This window comes from Panthera onca, chromosome E3 (assembly GCF_046562875.1).
Source record: "Panthera onca isolate mPanOnc1 chromosome E3, mPanOnc1 haplotype 2, whole genome shotgun sequence".
Taxonomy (NCBI): Eukaryota; Metazoa; Chordata; class Mammalia; order Carnivora; family Felidae; genus Panthera; species Panthera onca.
In genome coordinates, this window is record NC_138354.1 from 40404044 (window position 1) to 40421559 (window position 17516).

At 66.6% G+C, this 17516-nt stretch overlaps 6 protein-coding genes across 30 annotated transcripts in view; 3 read left to right on the forward strand and 3 right to left on the reverse strand.

The window, feature by feature from the left end:
• Positions 1–8: 8 nt before the first annotated feature.
• On the reverse strand, positions 9–3788 carry NUBP2 (NUBP iron-sulfur cluster assembly factor 2, cytosolic). 5 transcript variants are annotated; one of them, XM_060648073.3, is made up of 8 exons: positions 3680–3731; positions 2545–2607; positions 2153–2271; positions 1860–2058; positions 1125–1279; positions 913–1023; positions 720–789; positions 9–612 (listed from the first exon to the last, which is right to left on the reverse strand). In XM_060648073.3, the coding sequence occupies exons 1-8, from the start codon at positions 3693–3695 to the stop codon at positions 467–469; spliced, it is 879 nt and encodes a 292-aa protein (XP_060504056.3). In that variant the 5' UTR covers positions 3696–3731; the 3' UTR covers positions 9–466. The 5 variants fall into 5 exon arrangements, with proteins under 5 accessions (XP_060504056.3, XP_060504058.3, XP_060504057.3 ...); XM_060648075.3 differs by lacking the exon at positions 2545–2607 and having other exon boundaries at positions 3680–3788; XM_060648074.3 differs by lacking the exon at positions 3680–3731 and having other exon boundaries at positions 1125–1219; positions 2545–2858.
• Positions 2947–9624, forward strand: SPSB3 (splA/ryanodine receptor domain and SOCS box containing 3). Of its 2 annotated transcripts, none has more exons than XM_060648050.3 (7): positions 2947–3183; positions 5171–5308; positions 7793–7970; positions 8063–8250; positions 8382–8484; positions 8564–8689; positions 8903–9624. In XM_060648050.3, the coding sequence occupies exons 1-7, from the start codon at positions 2947–2949 to the stop codon at positions 9235–9237; spliced, it is 1305 nt and encodes a 434-aa protein (XP_060504033.2). In that variant the 3' UTR covers positions 9238–9624. The 2 variants fall into 2 exon arrangements, with proteins under 2 accessions (XP_060504033.2, XP_060504034.1); XM_060648051.2 differs by lacking the exon at positions 2947–3183 and adding an exon at positions 3866–4151.
• On the reverse strand, positions 4565–13081 carry EME2 (essential meiotic structure-specific endonuclease subunit 2). Of its 4 annotated transcripts, none has more exons than XM_060648056.3 (8): positions 12712–13081; positions 12367–12503; positions 11990–12082; positions 11247–11338; positions 10966–11062; positions 10677–10792; positions 10302–10491; positions 4565–10216 (listed from the first exon to the last, which is right to left on the reverse strand). In XM_060648056.3, exons 1-8 carry the CDS (start codon positions 13070–13072, stop codon positions 10046–10048), a joined length of 1257 nt encoding a protein of 418 aa, XP_060504039.3. In that variant the 5' UTR covers positions 13073–13081; the 3' UTR covers positions 4565–10045. The 4 variants fall into 4 exon arrangements, with proteins under 4 accessions (XP_060504039.3, XP_081647877.1, XP_081647878.1 ...); XM_081791751.1 differs by having other exon boundaries at positions 11990–12283; XM_081791752.1 differs by having other exon boundaries at positions 11990–12283; positions 12728–12958.
• Positions 12992–14194, forward strand: MRPS34 (mitochondrial ribosomal protein S34). The gene is made up of 3 exons (XM_060648078.3): positions 12992–13361; positions 13451–13493; positions 13583–14194. Exons 1-3 carry the CDS (start codon positions 13041–13043, stop codon positions 13876–13878), a joined length of 660 nt encoding a protein of 219 aa, XP_060504061.1. The 5' UTR covers positions 12992–13040; the 3' UTR covers positions 13879–14194.
• Positions 14195–14283: 89 nt separating this feature from the next.
• NME3 (NME/NM23 nucleoside diphosphate kinase 3) lies at positions 14284–15537 on the forward strand. 2 transcript variants are annotated; one of them, XM_060648083.3, is made up of 5 exons: positions 14284–14431; positions 14518–14648; positions 14745–14846; positions 14929–15041; positions 15118–15351. In XM_060648083.3, exons 1-5 carry the CDS (start codon positions 14386–14388, stop codon positions 15233–15235), a joined length of 510 nt encoding a protein of 169 aa, XP_060504066.1. In that variant the 5' UTR covers positions 14284–14385; the 3' UTR covers positions 15236–15351. The 2 variants fall into 2 exon arrangements, with proteins under 2 accessions (XP_060504066.1, XP_078296398.1); XM_078440272.2 differs by having other exon boundaries at positions 14302–14431; positions 14929–15033; positions 15118–15537.
• The window catches only part of MAPK8IP3 (mitogen-activated protein kinase 8 interacting protein 3), a 47638-nt gene continuing 45595 nt past the window's right edge, over positions 15474–17516 (reverse strand). For 14 of the 16 annotated variants that reach the window (XM_060648046.3, XM_060648038.3, XM_060648034.3 and 11 more), the window contains 4 exons: positions 17445–17483; positions 17090–17269; positions 16854–17003; positions 15475–16778 (listed from right to left, as the gene is read on the reverse strand). In XM_060648046.3, coding sequence (XP_060504029.2) covers positions 16657–16778; positions 16854–17003; positions 17090–17269; positions 17445–17483 — 491 coding nt within the window. In that variant the 3' untranslated portion in view covers positions 15475–16656. Of the gene's footprint in view, positions 16779–16853; positions 17004–17089; positions 17270–17444; positions 17484–17516 lie in introns of all 16 variants that reach the window. The other 2 variants (XM_060648035.3, XM_060648048.3) reach the window with 2 other exon arrangements.

Below are 17516 nucleotides of genomic sequence, written 5' to 3' on the forward strand. Positions count from 1 at the left end.
CACCACGGTGAGGGGTGGGGGAGAGAACATTTAATTGTGGGTTCCTTTGAAGTGACAAGCTTAACACCTCACGACACGCTCTCTTCTGTCACCACCCCCCTTCTGTCACAGGAGTCCCGAGGACAGCAGAGGCCCCAACGATTTTCCAGGCACATGGGCTTTGGGGCCCAGGGGGAGATGGCTGCCGTTTGAGCACCGTGAGACCAAGTGGGAATGTGCCAGCCAGGGAGAGCTCAGGCCACCGGGACCCCACACGTCCCCCTGGGCCCTGCCACGGGCCAACCTGGGGGAACCACTCACTGTCAGCCGCTCTGCTGTCCAGATGCTACGGGAGCACTGGACTGGCTCCAGGGGCAGGGCTGAGGGAGGGAATGCTGGCCCCACACCCTTCTGCTTGGGTCTGCATATACTCGGCCAGGAGGCCCGTGGTGGGGGGGCTGGGCCGGGGGGGGGGGGGGTGGTTCGATCAGGGGACGCGAGCAGGCGCCTCGGTCAGAACTTTCTGGGCTATAGACAGGAGCGCAGGGAAGGCTGGGCTCTCAGGAAATTCCCGGATGAAGTCTCGACCCTCCTCTAGGCTCTTAGTGAGCTCTGGGTCCAGGGGCACAGAGCCTGTGAAGGGAGACGGCAGGGAAGGGGCCGTGAGGGTGGCGGGGAGGGCCCCACAGAGGGGATCCCAGAGCCAGCCCAAGGGCCAACGGGGGCCGCGACGCACTCACCCAGGAAGGGGACTCCGGCGTGACTGGCCAGCTCCTCCCCGCCTCCCCGGGAGAAGACGCTGGTGCACTCCTACAACAGACACGTGCTGCTCCCTCCGTCGGCTCCCCCACGCCGAGGGGCAGGTCCCGGGCTGCCCCAGCCGGCCCGACCCCCTCAAGGGCTGCTGCCCCCCGCCAAGTCCCCGCGACTCACCGTGCAGTGTGGGCAGACGAAACCGCTCATGTTCTCCACCACCCCGAGCACCCGCAGCCCCGTTTTCCTACAGAAGGTCAGCTCCCGCCTCACGTCCCCCACGGACACCGCCTGAGACCGAGGAAGAGAGGACCGTGGCCAGCGGGTCACTCTGCCTGGCCCTGGGTGTAGGGTCCCAGACCTCCAGGAGACCAGAGGAGCTCACGGGGTACCTGGGGTGTGGTGACCACGAGGGCCCCCAGGGGACCGTAGGGACGCAGGGCGTCCACGGTGGCCATGTGCTCATCAGACGTCCCCGGTGGCGTGTCTACAACCAGGTAGTCCAGCTGCCCCCAGGCCACGTCCGACACGAACTGCTTTATCAGCGCTGTAGCGACCCAGGGAGGCCCGGGGGCAGGTGAGGCCAGGGTCTCACGGGGGCCTCTCCAAGTCCCTCGCCAGCAGCCAGCAGCCAGCCTCCAGCAGAGGGGCCGCCCGAGGGCAGCACAGCAAGCCGTTCCTCTGGGAGACGGAAGTGCACCGTGCGGCAGGGAGGCTCCTTCCCGGGCCCCCGACACTCCTGCTCCGGCCTTAGCCGGGACCCGGGACCCTCCTGGGGGTGTCGGTGCCCGGACCCGGGTGCACCTCAAGCCTTGGCAGCTGGAGGGGAGGCGGCCTGCAGCGACGGCCCGCACAGGCACGCCCCGAAGCAGCCCCCGCGCTCAGCCTGCTGGGGCAGAAACCCCAGAGCCCAGCCTCGCCGGGGCCTCCTGCCCTCATCCCCCGCACCGGCCTGATGGCTCAGGTGGGCAGCAGGACCGTCGTGGAAACAGGGAGCCTGCCGTGGGAGTCTCTGCTTTACCCAACAACGTGGGGAGGGCCCGCGGTTCCTGCGCTTTCTAATGGGAACAGCTGAGGCGAGTAAGAAGGCTGGCCGCCCCCCGCCCTCCATTACCACCTGCCATTACCATTCTTCTTGGGCCCCCTCCACACCACGGCCTCGTCGGGGTTCTCCAGCAGAAAGCCCACGGACATGAGGCAGATGCTCTGCTCCTGGTCCACGTAGACGGGCACCCAGCCGCCGTCACACTGGTGCACGGCCCTGCCCTGTGCCCGAAGCATGCGGGGGATGCTGGGACCACACAGGTCCACGTCGAGGATCCCCACCTGCAAGGAAGCGGGACGTCCACACTGCGCAGGGGGCTCCCGAGGCAGGGGCAGAAGGGACGCCCGCGCAGTGGCCGGGTTGGGGGGTGCTCACCTTCTTGCCTGCGTGGCGCAGGGCCAAGGCCAGCTCCGTGGAGATGGTGCTTTTCCCGACCCCTCCCTTTCCTGAGAGGACGAGGATGATGTGCTGGACGCCTGCCAGGTTTCCAGCCTCTAGCCGGAAGGGAGGAGGGCAGAGGACCTCAGCGCCAGGCGCTCTTCAAGGCTCACTCACCGAGGGGTCGCCAAGCACCTCCCACGGCCCAGATTCTGAGACCTGCCCCCTCACCCTGACATCAGCAAACACCCCAGGCGGAAGGTCTTCCAGTCGCCCAGCCCCAGATTTGACCCTCGGGTTTTCGGAATGCTGCCACCGCAGCCCCCGCCTGCAGCCAGGCTGCTGGGGCGGGACTGACCGGCCTCGAGTCGCCCCTTTACACTGCACACCTGTGAGCTCGCTCACACGCGGCCCGCACGTGGTCGATGAGCCGAGGCGCTGCTGGCTCCCAGCTGACTCCAGGGGAAAACAGGCAAACATGGAAGACGATGGGGGAATCGGCTCGTCGTGACAGATGGCAGGTGCCTCTGTGCTGGGGCGGCCCCCACCCCCGCTCCTAGGACGGACCTGTGGGTGCCCAGCGTCCTCTTCTCGGGAAGGACGCTTCTGGCTCCGGGGACCGGAACCGCCTCTCTCAGACCGGTCCTTAAACCCCCCGTGCATTAGGGTGGCCACAGTTTGCACCTGTAGCCTTGGCTGTTCCCCATGAGGGCCCGGGTCCAACAACCGTGGATCCCTGCTGGCCGTTGGCCGCTCTGCCTCAGCCTCCCTCTCCTTTCAGGGAGCCTGAAATGTCACTGAATATTCACCATCCCCACCCCTGCCACCCCCAGGAGCTGCCATCTGCATCCACGCAACCCCTGTGCGACACCCTCTTGTTACCTCAGCGCCCTCTGGATCTCGCCATCCAGACTCCTGCCCGGTGTCCGACAAGCGACCTTTCCCACCACCGTCGCTGCGAGCCCGGGTCCTCAGGCGGGCTCCACGAACAACGCACTGATACCACCCCCCTGCCCAACGCTCCATGGGTAGGTTCAAAGGCCCCCACCTGCAAAGCCTCCACAAGAAAAACCGAGCGGGACAACTGGCCCGGCTTCTGGCGGGTCTCTGTCACAAAAGCACACGGTGCCTGCCCCAGGTCTGCCCCGAGGACTCGGACCGGACCGAGCACGACTTCGAGCCGCGCGCGGCAAAGCGCCGCTACGGAAAGTCTCCTCTGCACGCCCCGCCCCACTTCTCTTCCTCAGCAGGGACCTTTAGAGAGTCACCCTAGTATTTCGCGCAGAACCAGAAGAGACGTCCGGGTTCGCGTTAGGACCCCCGCTTAACCCAGAACTCCACCAGTACGTCGGTTACAACCTGAGCCTCCGACCTTCCGGCACCAGCAGGCCCCCGAATCGGACGCACGGGGCGCAGTACGGCGACCCCGCGCCCGTCACCTGCCTGCCCGCGGACTGAAAACCCAGGGCCGCGCCCCGCAGCTGCGCGCCGGACCCTCCCACTCCCGAGGACCCCGGCGCTCACCCGCCGCCGCCTCCATCCCGCCGCGCCCCGCGGCCGCTTTCCGCTTCCAGCGCGCAGCGCCCGCCCCCTGGCCGTCCTGATAGGGCCACTCGCGCGGCACTCAGCCAATCACGTCTCACGTAAGGTGCACGCACGTTGCGGTGCGTCCGACGAACCGGAGATGGACTCACTTCCGTGTTGGGCCCTTTCTCGCTCTATGCCGAATGGGCGCACGGGCCCTCTCCCCGACGGCTTGAGATGTGACCAATAGGGATGTCGAGTCAGGATTGACAGGTCCAGCATCCTGTCGGCAGGAAACATGTGCCGCGCGGCCCGCCCCCTGCTCCGGGCCGCCAGCGCCCGCCAACACCCGGCCGCGGCAGCAGGGCCAATGCGGCGCGGGGGGCGGGCTGCGGGGCGGGGATTGTTTACGTCTCGTTCGGGAGCTGAAAGTAGGTCACGGCCGCCCGGCGGAACGCGGCGGCGGCGACAGGTGAGCGGCGGCCGGCGGCACCCGCGCCCGCCGGCCTGGCGGTTCCGCTGGCGACGGGAGGCCCCGGTGCGCCTTTGTTCGTGCGGGCGGCGGTGCCAAACGTCCCCGTCGTAATTCCCGCCACCGCGCGGCAGCGGACACCCGCGGGGACCGGGTCGGGAGCGCGTCGCCTGCTGTGCGCTGCGGCGGGGGCGCCTGGGCTCCGGAAGCTCTCGGTGCAGGGGACCGCCGGGACGGTTACAGAAGCCGGCAAGGAACCTGCGAGCCCAGCACGGGAGGGGAGGGCATTCCGGGCAAAGGGCAGGGCAGGGCTAGCAACTGCAACGGGGCCCTTGCGGCCTGGGGAAGCACAGGCGAACTTGAAGGTGTTGCAGAAATATGCATTCTCTGTTAATGATGCAAGGCCGGAGGGGTTTCAGGGCTTTTTAAGGGTTAATTTTTAAGATTTGTGTTTCCGAACACAACCTTGGTTGTAATGGGTGGAGTGGGAGGAGCCAGAAGGAAGGTGAGCTGTGGTTGGGAAGTCGGGCGACCGCGGGGATGGAGAGGTGTTCAGGCCACGCCTTGGAGGTGCTGTGAGGCTGTTAGGCTACCGCCCAAGGAAGGAAAGGGGTGTTCAGGATGACTGCGGTGGGTCTGGCATGAGGAACTGGGCGGTTGGAGATGCCATTTGTCAAACTGGGCAACAGAGGAGGAGCCAGACAAGGTTCGAGATGCCTGAGGGACAGGCAGGCAGGACAGCTGGGCTCAGTAGGCTGAGCTCAGAGAGGGGCTGATACCCACGCTCGGGAGTCATGGGTGTCTGGATGGTGTTCTACGCTCTCTGTCTGGCTTTTATCAAGGTGCTTGCACGCTGGAGGGAGGTGTGAGGTCAGGAAGAGTTCCAGAGCCCTGGCTGGGCACACACGTGGCTCCTAAGAGCGGCCACCTTGAGATGGGCCTGGCACCGCTGGCTGAGGACGGAGCGTGGGAGTTGGTGCCACAGATCTTCTTGGCTCAGAACCTGGGTTTTCTTCCAGATCCTGTCCACCATGGCCAGGCGTCCTCGCAGCAGCACAGCTTGGCATTTCGTCCTGAGTGCAGCCCGCCGAGATGCGGATGCCCGGGCCGTGGCTCTGGCGGGGAGCGCTAACTGGGGCTACGACTCAGATGGGCAGGTAGGTCCTAGCGGGGGAGGTGAACATGGCTGGACCGAAGGGTTGAGACGCTCAGGACGGGCACTGCCTGAGCCCAGACTGAAAGATGAAGATGCGCCCGAGGGCAGAGGACGGGCCCTCCTGCCTCTTGGGTGCTCTGTGCTCACCCAGGCAGTTTATCTCGGTTGAGGACCCACCGGTCCCGGGGTGACAGGACCCAGGGCAGATGCTGTATCCTTCTCTGTTCTTTCAATTTTCTGTCAGTTTGTTCAACAAAAGCTTCTCTGTTCCACTCACCTGACCGTTTTCCAAAGGTAGCTATCGTTAACCTAACGCGCGTGCTCTTGCCTGGACAGACGTGCATTTGACGTTTATGCATGTGCACACGTGTGTGTAGGAAGACTTCCGATTCTTGGAGGCCAAAGTTGCAGCAGCTTTCCTCCGTTGGCAACTCCAGAGCTCTGGGAAGGCCAGGAGCTGTCCACAGAGTGGCCTGACTGGGGTGCAGGGTGCCTGATGCACCCGAGTCTCACCACGCCAGCCGCAGCCGGGCCAGGATGGGGCGGCAGGGCTGCTTGGCCGTTGTGCCTGTTGGCTGGGTGGGCACTGTGGAGGGCTTCCTGAGTCTCCTCGACCCGGGCAGGGGTTTGGCTTTGCCCCGAGTCCCCTCTGGCTTCCTGCAGGGAGGATCCTTGGGCGACTCACGTCTGCCATGTCACAGCCACCCACCCTTTTGCCCCTGTGCAGCCAGGTGTTATGGGAGGAAGGGGTTGCATCTCTTCTAGAGTGAGTGTGGCCGAGCCCCGCGGAACCTCCAGACCTGGAGGCTGCAGTTCTGAGTTGGGGCGGCAGCCCCTTCCTAGGGCCTCCCTGCCCCAGCCAGCAAGAGGCCAGAGGCCTGCATTCCTGTCCTGCCTCTGGCTCCCCTGGACCACGTGACCCAGAGCAGTCTGTTCTGCCAGTCCCTGCCTTTACCAGCTCATCACTGGGAGATGCGGGAGGTGTTCAGGGGCCGGGGCACAGCATCTGACACACATTTGCTGCTCATCTGTCACCTGCTGGACCTGGAGTACTGGATTGTGTGGGTGGGCCGGTCACCCTGAGAACCTCTGGATGAACACACCTCTCCCTTCCTCGTTCTGCTCTGGTCTGTGACCCTGGCTGCTGACCGAGTGGGAAGGGTTAGGGTCCACCCCTGGCCAGTAGAGCCAGTCTGCCTTGGCTTTTGGGGATCAGCATTCCATGGTAGTGGGGTGCTTGGGGTCTCCTTCCTGTATCCCTTTGGCATCGGTCTGTAACTGAAACTTCCCATTCTCTTCGTTTGGTCTCTGCCACATGGCTTCTGGGTGACAACCCCGTGGCCCCAATTGTAACAGAAAAGAAACAAGGACCGTGTTCTCTCGAGGGGCTTCCACTCCGATGGGAGAAGGGAGGAGAGAGATCTGCAGGACAGGGAGCACAGCAGGGGATGGAGGAGCTGGAAGAGCCTCTCTGAAGTGACGCGGAAGCTGCGGTCTAAAGGCGGACCACCCTCACCCTGTGGGAGAAAGTGGACAGGCCTGTGGGGGGTTGGGAGGCTGCCTGGTGGGCTCCGATGGAGGCTGTGGGCCTTCGCTCAGAGCAGTGGCTTGCTGAGGTGTGGCAGGCCCAGCCCGGGTCTGAGCAGGGGCTGCCGGCCTGCTGCGCGGAGGGCATTTCAGGGAGCGAGAGGAGGACCCAGAGGCCAGGAGAGGGAGTTGGAAGGTGGGGCCGGACCAGGACCCCAGCCCCTTGCTGTTTGGCCTGGAGTCCATAGCTAAGGCAGGTGTCCAGAAAGGCCTGTGTCTTTAGAACAGGAACAGCTCCTGTGCACAGAAAGCATCCCTAACTGGCCTGCAAGAAGGATCTGGCTCTGGGTCACCATTAGGCCTTCAAGACTTGGAACACGTGCCCTGACGACTGGGCCCCTCAGGCAGAAGACCAAGTCTCCACTCAGTGTTTTCCTACTGTAGAAGTGGCATGGGGCCACGGGGCTCCAGGGTGCCCCACCACATGGATAGGGTGCACGGGCACTGCCACGGCGAGGGGCACCTGCTGGAGTCCGGCTGTTGCCCGAGGGCACGGCCTTCGTTGGGTTGGCACCGCCCTCGCCCTGAGGCTCCCTTGCTTCCGGCTGCCCTCGGGTGGGGCTGCGGCGTATCCTCAGCCTGGAAGCTGCCTAGAGAACAAGGAGCGGTGGAGCGGGCTGGCGGCCCCCGGTGGCTCAACATCAGCTGGAAGCCCAGTGCCCCTGGCTGTGCGCAAACGGGGTGGAGCCCTTGAAGCCACTGCCAGGAGGCCGGAGCTGTCCAAGGTCACCGTGGGTGGCACTGGCAAGGGTGGGCAGTGCGTGCGTGGGAGACCCGGGAAGCCCTCCGAGGCCAAATCCCCAGGTCCCTTCCTGGGCCATTAGAGCGGCTGACCCGCGGGCCTAGGGACGGTGGGCGGCGGTGCCCCACACCCGAGCAACCAGTCTTTCCCTCCCAGCACAGTGACTCTGACTCGGACCCTGAGTCCTCCGCCCTGCCGCCACCCATCCCCAGCGCCGTGCCCGTGACCGGGGAGTCCTTCTGTGACTGTGACAGTCCAAGCGAGGCCTCCTTCTGCAACAGCCTGCACGTGGCACACCGGGGCAAGGATTGTCGCTGCGGCGAGGAAGATGAGCGTGAGTGCCTGGGGGCCCCTGGGGCGGGGGGCGGGGAGGAGCCCGGGGCCAGCCTGCCCTCCAGCCCTGGCCTCCGGCCTCCCCCTTCACAGATTTTGACTGGGTGTGGGATGACCTGAATAAGTCTTCGGCCACCCTGCTGAGCTGTGACAACCGCAAGGTCAACTTCCACACGGAGTACAGCTGCGGCACGGCAGCCATCCGGGGCACCAAGGAGCTGGGGGAGGGCCAGCATTTCTGGGAGATCAAGATGACCTCTCCCGTCTATGGCACCGACATGGTAAGCAGCCAGTGGGCCGGGGGGTGGGGGAGGCAGGAGCGCCTCCAGGGCCCAGGCCCGCCCCCCCAACCTCCCCAGCTGGCGGGCCTTGGCAGGCCCTTGACCCCCTGTGCCCGCCCCGCTCTCCCCAGATGGTGGGCATCGGGACATCAGACGTGGATCTGGACAAGTATCACCACACATTCTGCAGCCTGCTCGGCAGGGACGAGGACAGCTGGGGCCTCTCCTATACGGGTGCGCAGGGCACTGCGGCCGGTGGGGTGGGCGGGAGGCCAGGGCGGCACCGCTCACCCCTCTGCCGCCCCCCCCCCAGGGCTCCTCCACCACAAGGGCGACAAGATGAGCTTCTCGTCGAGATTCGGCCAGGGCTCCATCATTGGTGTGCACCTGGACACCTGGCACGGCACGTTGACCTTCTTCAAGAACAGGAAGTGCATAGGTGAGGGTGGCTGGGCCCGGGCCCCTGGGGCCGGCAGCTAGAGCCCCAGGCCAAGCACCCCAGGCTCCCCAAAGGGCTGTCCTCACAGAAGCCTGAGGCGCCGGGATCCCCGGCGCGAGAGTCGTCAGGGAGGTCCGTGTCCTCGGATGCCGTCGGGGCACACGCAGCCCCCGCAGCGGGCCAGAGCTCAGGCTGTGCTCCCTGCTCCCGCAGGCGTGGCGGCCACCAAGCTGCAGAACAAGAAGTTCTACCCGATGGTGTGCTCCACCGCGGCCAAGAGCAGCATGAAGGTGATCCGCTCGTGCGCCAGCGTCACGTCCCTGCAGTTCCTGTGCTGCTACCGCCTGCGCCAGCTGCGGCCCGACTCCGGGGACACGCTGGAGGGTCTGCCCCTGCCGCCCGGCCTGAAGCAGGTGCTGCGCCACAAGCTGGGCTGGGTCCTGAGCATGAGCTGTGGCCGCCACAAGCCCCCCGCGCCCTCGCCCAAGGCCGATCCCAGCGGCCCTGAGACCCGGCGCTGCCAGAGGAAGCGCTGCCGACGGACCTAACTTGTTTCCCAACGAAAACTGCTTTTCCGGGCCGAGGCGGCGCGTTCTCCGTCCCTCCCTTTTGGGTCACGCTCCGGGGCAGCAGACAGGACGGAGCTGAGGTCCGTCCCTCTGCCGCCCGAGGCTGGGACAGGCCCTGCGCTCCTGAAAGCAGAGCCGTCCGAGGGCGCCTGCTTCCTGCGTTGGGTGTGGGGGCAGCCGTCCTGGCTCTTCGGGACTGACCGCGGGCCCGGGCGGCTGTTGTGGGCTGCGGAGGACACACGTCAGAGGCGGCACCGCGGCTGCCGCCAGCCGGGGCTCTTTCTTAACTTGCCTTTTGCATGTCGTCAGCTGCTGTTTCTCCCGTCCCAGGCTGAAATGACCCTAATAAACTCGGCGTTTGGGCAACGCCTCGCAGTGGTGGTGGGACGAGGCCTGGGGCTCTTTCCTTATCAGGTCCAGCTGCATTACGGTGCTTTCCAGGAGACAACCTGGCTGTCTTTCCTCCCGCAAGACCCCGTCTTACCGCTTCTTCCCCTTCCTGACCATTCCGCTGGGGCACCAGGCCCGTAGCCGCCGTGGACAGGACCCGGGGCAGGGGAACCTCGCCGCCACCCTCTCCAGCCAGCGTGGCAGCTCCTGGCAAGAGCGTCATCTCCTGCTCCTCCCGGCACCACCCCCTCGGGGCCAGGGGGCCAGACCTGACTGAGCACTCCACCCTCCCATCCCCCACATGCAGCGCTGTTCCCTTCCCTCGGCCTGTGGTAGTTTCCAGTTAACCTGCTAGGCAGTGCAGGCGGCGTACCCCCTTCTGGTCCTGCGCACGTGGTCAGGAGCCCAGGTCCAGCAGGAGCTCAGGACTGGTCGTGGTCAAGAAGAGGAAGATGCGGCGGGCAAGGTCAGGGCCCACCCTGCGGGGCCGCGCACCATCGCCCGTCTTCACGGGGAGGTCAGCCAGGAGGGCCGTGCGCTCCTGCTCTGTGTTGCAGGTCCTGTAGGCCTAGGGCAGGCACGGGGATGAGCAGGGCAGGTCCTGGGGACCTGGCTCCAAACGTGGGAGGGGGGGGCAATGCAGGGGGACCCACCTGCTGCAGAAGGCGGGGGGAGGGGAAGGCGGTGACAAGAGCATCGGCCACGGCCGGGCTGACCCGGTTGAACTGCCTGATCTGCCGCCACCAGACCCCCCGAAGCCCTGTGCCATCTCTTGCCACTCGCTCACCCCCTGCCCAGCGTCCAGCCACACAGAAGGAAAAGGCACGGGACTCCCGGTACTGCCTGCAGACAGAGAAGGATGCAGGGGAACTTCTAGAAACTTCTCACCTTCTGAACGTCCCACTCTCCAAGCTCAACAAAGCTCTCAGTCTTCCCCGCTCCCAAAGCTATCAGAAAGGTACCACCTCTCCAGGCACTCCTGTCCCCCCTCCCAGCTGCAGCCACCAGTCAGGGTGGTGGTCACGCACTTGAGGGGGCGCTGCGCGAAGGCCTTGGTGAACGCGCACACGTGCCGACTCAGCTCCTGCCAGGAGGCCACCAGCAGCACATCCAGGTGTGCCCAGAGCTGCAGGAGCACCAGGGCCTGAGGATGTGAGCCCAGAGTGGGTCAGCGGAGGTCACCCTTGGGGACACCCAGCTGAGACCAACCCCACATGCCGCCTGGGACCAAAATCGGGGCCGTGGGGCCTTGGAGAGCAGTCCAAGCTCCAGGACCAAGGCCAAACAAACACCTCACCCCACCCAACCAGCCCTCACCTCCTCCACCCTGGGCCAGCTGAGTGCCACTGCCGTACGGGCCACTGCTGCAGTCTCCGGCTGCCTCGTCTGGTGGATGTTGCTGGGCTGGTGAGACCTGAGCAGAGGTTGCCTGTCCCTCCGGCTCCCGCCACCCTGCCATTCCCACTCTCCAGTTCTGTTTCCCCGATCCGCCCAAGGAAGGGGGGCAGCTGTGTCACAGCCACCCCCAAAGCCACCACCTTTCCCCCGAACCCTCCCATCCCAGCTGGGACTATTGAAGGCATTAGGGCGACCGGTACCACAGGTAGGCATCCAGCCCAATGACGGCTACGTGGGGGCTGGCGGAGCCCTCAGGAGAGATCCACGGTACCGAGCAGGGTGGGCCACAGGTCTGCAAGCCAAGGATGAACACACCGGTTTTGGAGGCTGTGGCAGGCAGGACCCACGGGCTACCAGGCCACAGCCAGTTTTTAGACAGGAAAAAAGTGAGCTTGGAAGTAACTGAGGGGTCCTGGGAAAAACAGACACAGTCTTTCTCTGGTCACCCGGTTGGAAACTGGCTTTATGTCTCTAGCAAAAGCAAAGAATATGTGAAAGCCCCGGGCACGTCCCAGGTACTGAAAAGAGCAAGTCTGAGTCCCCATCCCCCATTTCTGCTCTCTCCCTGCACCCTAGCCTGCCCTGTGGCTGGCATATGACACGTTTGATAAGTACCTAACAACAGACAGCAAAACCTGCAAAGAGTCTGATTGAACGCCTCTGACTTCTCTCTAGTTTCTCTGGGAAACCTTCCTCATCCTGACTCTCATCCTGTGGAAATGGCTGTGGCTCCCATCCACTTCCAGGCCAAGAACCCACTTGGCTTCTCCATCTCGCCCACAACAGCTCCACAGTTGCTGAGGAGAACTCCAGACTGCCGCATGCATGCCCTGTCTGACCCTCTCTCCTTAAGCAGGGAAGGGAGACAGGCAGAACAGCTCCCCCATGCTAAGAAACCCAGCCCCTGGAGATTTGTGGACGACTACCGCCCCCACCAGCGCACCTGGGTCAGCTGGTTGACGCCCTGCAGAAACTCCTCGGGCTCCAGGAGCAGTAGGAAATCCTGTTCACCTGCGTCCCACACCTCAGAAGGCACCTGTGGGGCACCCAGGTGGCTCTGAGGCTCCCGGCCACAGTCAACCCCAGGCTCCACCAAAACTACTCTACTAAAAAACCCATGTCCCATCCCCTGCCAGGTGCAAGGCCAGTCGGGTTCTAAGGACAGGAGCCCTGCAACTTCCCAGCACAGTAGCTCGGGCCCCACCCACTCAGTGTTCTTCCTTCCCAGTTTACCCATCTGTAAAATGTGCAGGGTGTGTGAAGCCTCGCACATAAAACACTCTGGCCAGAACCGTACTCTATACAAACCAGGACACTCACGGTGCGGGGGCAAGAATCCGGCTTTGCTCTGGTCCACCTGAGGCTCCGGGCCAGGCGCTGGGTTTCCACTTGGTACTCACAGCCCAGAGTGCTCAGGGCCTCCAGCAGGATGCCAGCACCAGCATCTTCCAGAACGGCTGCGAAAGGCCGCAAGAACACAGCGGTCACTACTTCCCTGCCCCACGGGCGAGGCCACCATCTGGTCGCCCCCAGGCCACACGCGTCCCCGCCAGGAAACCCACGCCAGTTCCTGGACGGGAGGCGGCCTTGGGGATGCGGCTGCCCCTGGGGCGCCCGCAGGGGGAGGTTCTGGGTCCCGCGGCCACTCCCCGCGCCCGCCCGCACCTGGGTCCACGCGCACCGCCACGCGCCGCAGGGCCTGCTCGGGCCGCAGCGCCTTGGCCGCCGCCCTGCGCTCCTCCGCCGAGCCGGGCACCCTCGCACCCTCCTCCGCGCCCGCGGGGCCCTCGGCGTCCGAGTCCGAGACCTCCCATGTCGGGGGACGCCGCAGACACCCGCCCCGGCGCGAGCTCCCCGCCCTCCCCGCATCCGTCCGCGACATGGCCGGCCCGGCCTCCAACTGGCTTCCGGCCGAGCCCGGACGCCTTTGCGCGGGACACCGGCCGCTTCCGGCGGCGGCGGTGGAGCGGCTTCCGGTCGGCGGGGCGCGGGCCATGGCGCGGAAGAAGTTGCGGCCGCGGCTCATCGCCGAGCTGGCCCGTCGCGTGCGGGCCCTGCGGGAGCAACGGGAGCGGCCGCGCGACTCGCAGCGCTATGCGCTGGACTACGGGACGCTGACGCGGCCGCACTCGGGCCGCCGGCTGCCCGCGCGCGCCTGGGCCGACGTGCGCCGCGAGAGCAGCCTGCTGCAGCTGCTCAGTCGCCTGCCGCTCTTCGGCCTGGGCCGCCTCGTGACGCGCAAGTCCTGGCTGTGGCAGCACGACGAGCCGTGCTACTGGCGCCTCACGCGCGTGCGGCCCGACTACACGGCGCAGGTGCGAGCGCGCGCCCCGTCCCCCGCCACCGCCTCCGGGGCCGCGCGCGCCCTTTGAGCCGACCGCCTCCCTCTGCCCTTGCTTTGCAGAACTTGGAGCACGGCAAGGCCTGGGGCATCCTGACCTTCAAAGGTGAGGCGTTGGGGCCCCGGGTGGGGTGGCCGTCGGCCGCAGCCTGCCCCGCGAGCGTGTGTGCGATGCGCGCCGGCCCTCTTTCCCAGGACACACGGAGAGCGAGGCCCGGGAGATCGCGCAGGTCATGCACCACGACTGGCGGCTGGTGCCCAAGCACGAGGAGGCGGCCTTCACGGCTGTCACGCCGGCACCGCCCGAGGACGCTCAGTGCCGCGTGCCCTACCCGCCGCTCCTCCGGGCCATGATTCTAGCGGAGCGACGGAAGAGCGGGGACACCAGCACCGAGGAGCCCATGCTGAATCTCGAGAGGACGCGAGAGCATCCCTGGGACTACCCTGCGAAACAGGAGGCGAAGAAAAGGGCCAAGGCCGCCGCGGTGTAAAACGCCAGAGCGGGCAGGCTGTCGGGGAAGCGTACGGCGCTGGGCCCCGGTGTGAGAGCGAGAATGAACCCCCGGGAGCTTGCATCCGACCCGCCCCCCGCGACTTGTGCCGAAACGGACGGGCCGTTGCCCCTGTGTCTTTCCTTTGTCTCCCAGCTCTGTGATGACTGCTGGGGGGAAGCCGCGGGCCGCGGGGCTGGCCGTGTGCAGCCCTCGCGCTGGCGCCTGTACCTTCCAGGCTCTTTCCCCGTCCCCGTCGCGTGCGGCCCCTGCCGGGACTCGGGCAGACTGCACGCGAATAAAGGCAGAAGCCATAGCCTCGGGGTGTGGTTTATTTGAGTTTGGGGCTGGGTTGGAGGAGTCTGGGGCTTGGGGAGTGCCCGGCGGGTGTCGCGGGGGTCCTGAGGTGGGCGTGAGCCGCAGCGCCCGCCCTCCCGGCCGCGGCCCGGCCCCTTTAAGCGCAGGCCCCGCCCGGTCCGAGCCGCTGCCACCACCGCCGCCGCCATCATGATCTGCCTGGTGCTGACGGTGCTGGCCCACCTCTTCCCGGCGGGTGAGCGGCGCGGGCCGGGGCGGGCCGCCGGGGCAGAGGCGGGGGGCGGACGGGCCTGACGCGCCGCGCCCCGCGGGTCCCCGCAGCCTGCGCCGGCGTGCACGAGCGCACCTTCCTGGCCGTGAAGCCCGACGGCGTGCAGCGGCGGCTCGTGGGCGAGATCGTGCGGCGCTTCGAGAGGAAAGGCTTCAAGCTGGTGGCGCTGAAGCTGGTGCAGGTGAGGGAGGGCGAGGGCGGGGGCGGGGCGCAGGGGGGAGCGGGCGGGGGTCCCGGCGCGCGCGGCCCGACCCCACCCCACCCCGGCCCGCCGCAGGCCTCGGAGGAACTGCTGCGTGAGCACTACGCCGAACTGCGCGAGCGCCCCTTCTACGGCCGCCTGGTGGACTACATGGGCTCGGGGCCGGTGGTGGCCATGGTGAGTGCCGGCCGCGGACGGGAGGGAGGGCGGGCGGTCCGTCCCTGGCCTCGCGCCGAGCACCCCGCCGACCCGCTCACAGGTGTGGCAGGGGCTGGACGTGGTGCGCGCCTCGCGGGCCCTCATCGGGGCCACGGACCCGGCCGACGCGTTGCCCGGCACCATCCGCGGGGACTTCTGCGTCGAGGTTGGCAAGTAAGGCCGCCAGAGCTTGCGCCCAGCCCGTCGCGACGCCCCGGCGGCCGCCGGCGCTCACGCGGCTCTCCCGCAGGAACGTGATCCACGGCAGCGACTCGGTGGAGAGCGCCCGCCGCGAGATCGCCCTCTGGTTCCGCGGCGAGGAGCTGCTGTGCTGGGAGGACAGCGCCGGGCACTGGCTGTACGAGTAGCCCTGCCGGCGGGCCCCAGGGGCCGTCCGGTTTGCGACCCGCCTGGAAACGCACTCGGGCCAGCGCTGAGGCTGGCCGGCACTTCTGTTTACAATAAAGTGAAGTGCTTATGCTCACGTGGGTCTGGGCCCAGGGACACAGAGCTACGTGTTAAGACATTTATTACATACAGAGCAGATACGTGGGTTTGCTTGCAGGGCCAAAGCCTGAGGAGAATGTCCGCCCAGCCCCTCCCCCCAGCCGCACCCACCCAGCTAGCCCCCGAGTCACTGCACGGCCTGTGGGAACAGACAAGGGACTGAACGTACATCACAGTGGAGGGTGGCAGGGTGGTGGGGGGAAGCCTGCAGCTGCACGGGGCTGTGGCCAGGCCGGCTGGGCTCCTGGGGAGGCTGCCGGAGATGTGTGCTTCTCTGGTGGGAGGTGGGTGGGCAGCAGGGCCGGGGGCTGCCCCAACCAGCGCCCCTCTCCGGTAGGTTCAGGGAGCAGCAGTCCAGGGCGGCACCCCTCAAAGCAAGTGGCCATCCACACCCAGAGCCGGCCACACTGCCAGCCCTAGGCACTTAGAGTGTGTCTCGGGAGCTGGGCTCCTTGGAAACTGTGGGAGGCAGTCCCCAGACAAGTTCCCCTGTCACCCTGAGGCTGAGCCTGTATCTTAGGACCGACCCCAGGAGAGGCCAGGGGCCTCCCCCTTCTTCCTGAGGCCTGGGCTTGCCCTGGCAGCCTGAGAAATTCCACCCTAGGGGTTTCTGGGATGGGTAGGACTCCAGAGCCTGCTCCTGCCAGGGGGGGTCTCCTGCCCGACAGAGCGAGCAGAAAGAGGGCAGCTGCCTTAGGCAGGCTGGTCACGCGCTTTCATGCCAGTTCCCGGGGTGGCAGGGAGCGGGGTGGGGAGCGTCCAGGGAAGGCTAGTGGCTGGGCCGGCCCCCCTAGGGTCAGGCCCCCCCTTCAGGCAGCAGGCAAAGGCGAGTGGGCTCCGGCTGGGAAGACTTGGCGGGCGGAAATCCCTGCCTCCTGCTCCAGGAGCACGGGAAGTGGGAGGGCCCCGGGGGGAGCTGGGAGCTGCCTGTAGGGCCTCCTCCCAGCCTGACCTACCACGGGATCCTGCCTCGCTCTGGCCCCAAAGGGCCCCTGGGACGTGGGAACTTGGGATGGGGGGCCGGCCACAAGCTGCCGGGGAAAGCACGTCTGTCTGGAAAGGTTCTTCCCCTCCCTGGTGAGAGCGCCACCCGGATTCCCTGCCTCCCTGACCCACGTTGCCGCCCGCTGTCGGGGACGCCCGGCCGTAAGGTGAAAGCTGCAGGTTGAGAGGTTAGAAGAGGGGCTGGCGCCGGGCTGCCTGCAGGGCGGGCAGTGGGCAGGCGGGCGGGGTCGTATGTACACATTGGCGTCGGGCAGGAGGGGCGCTGGAAGCCGAAGCCTCACTCGGGGCTGTAGGACACCTGCCACACGATGATGTGGCTGCGCTCGGCCTTGGACAGCAAGGGCTTCACCTGGTTCACGTCCCCCACGCTCTCCTCCGTGTCGTCGTCCTCTCCGTCGCCTAGGGAGACAGCAGCCGCGGTGATGAGACGGCCCTGCTGGTCGGGACGCGCTGACCCGGGCAGCGCCCACTCACCGATGCGGAAGTCGATGTAGCCCTCCCCACCACTCAGCACCAGCACGTTCTTCAGCTGCTGGCCCTCGGCTTCAGAGGCAGGGGCGGCCGGCCCGGGGCTCTCGGACGGGCTGTCGAGCACGCTGCCGTTGAGAGTGGCCAACACATTCCCTGTCGGGGCACAGGGACCTCAGCGGGGCAGCCGAAGGGAGGCCACGCACGGCCCTGCAGCGGGGGTGGGCCCGGCCCCTCCTCACCTGGCACGGAGACGAAAAACTTGACGGCGTCGCGGTGCCCGTGGAAGCAGAGCTGGGCCTGGGCCATGGAGCAGTAGGGGATGAAGCTGCTGGCTGATTTGTCACTGCTGTCGTCACCGTACACGTGGATGACACCCCCCGGACGGGCCCCCTCTCCGGAGGTGGGGGAGGTCTTGTTGGCTGGAGAGAGAGCGGGGCCCCAGGACCCGAGCCTGAGTAGGAGACCAGATCTCTAGCGGGCGAGGGGCAGAGGGTGGGAGTGCGCCCTCGCCGAGGGGCCAGGCAGGCCTTGACCCACAGGGCCTCTCAGGTGGGGGCTTCCCTCTAGGGGCGGGAGACAGGTGCTCTGACTTACCCCGGAGCCCCAGGAGCTGGCCTCGGTGCAGAACCACGGCTGGGGGAGATGGGGGGGACGGAACATGGAAGA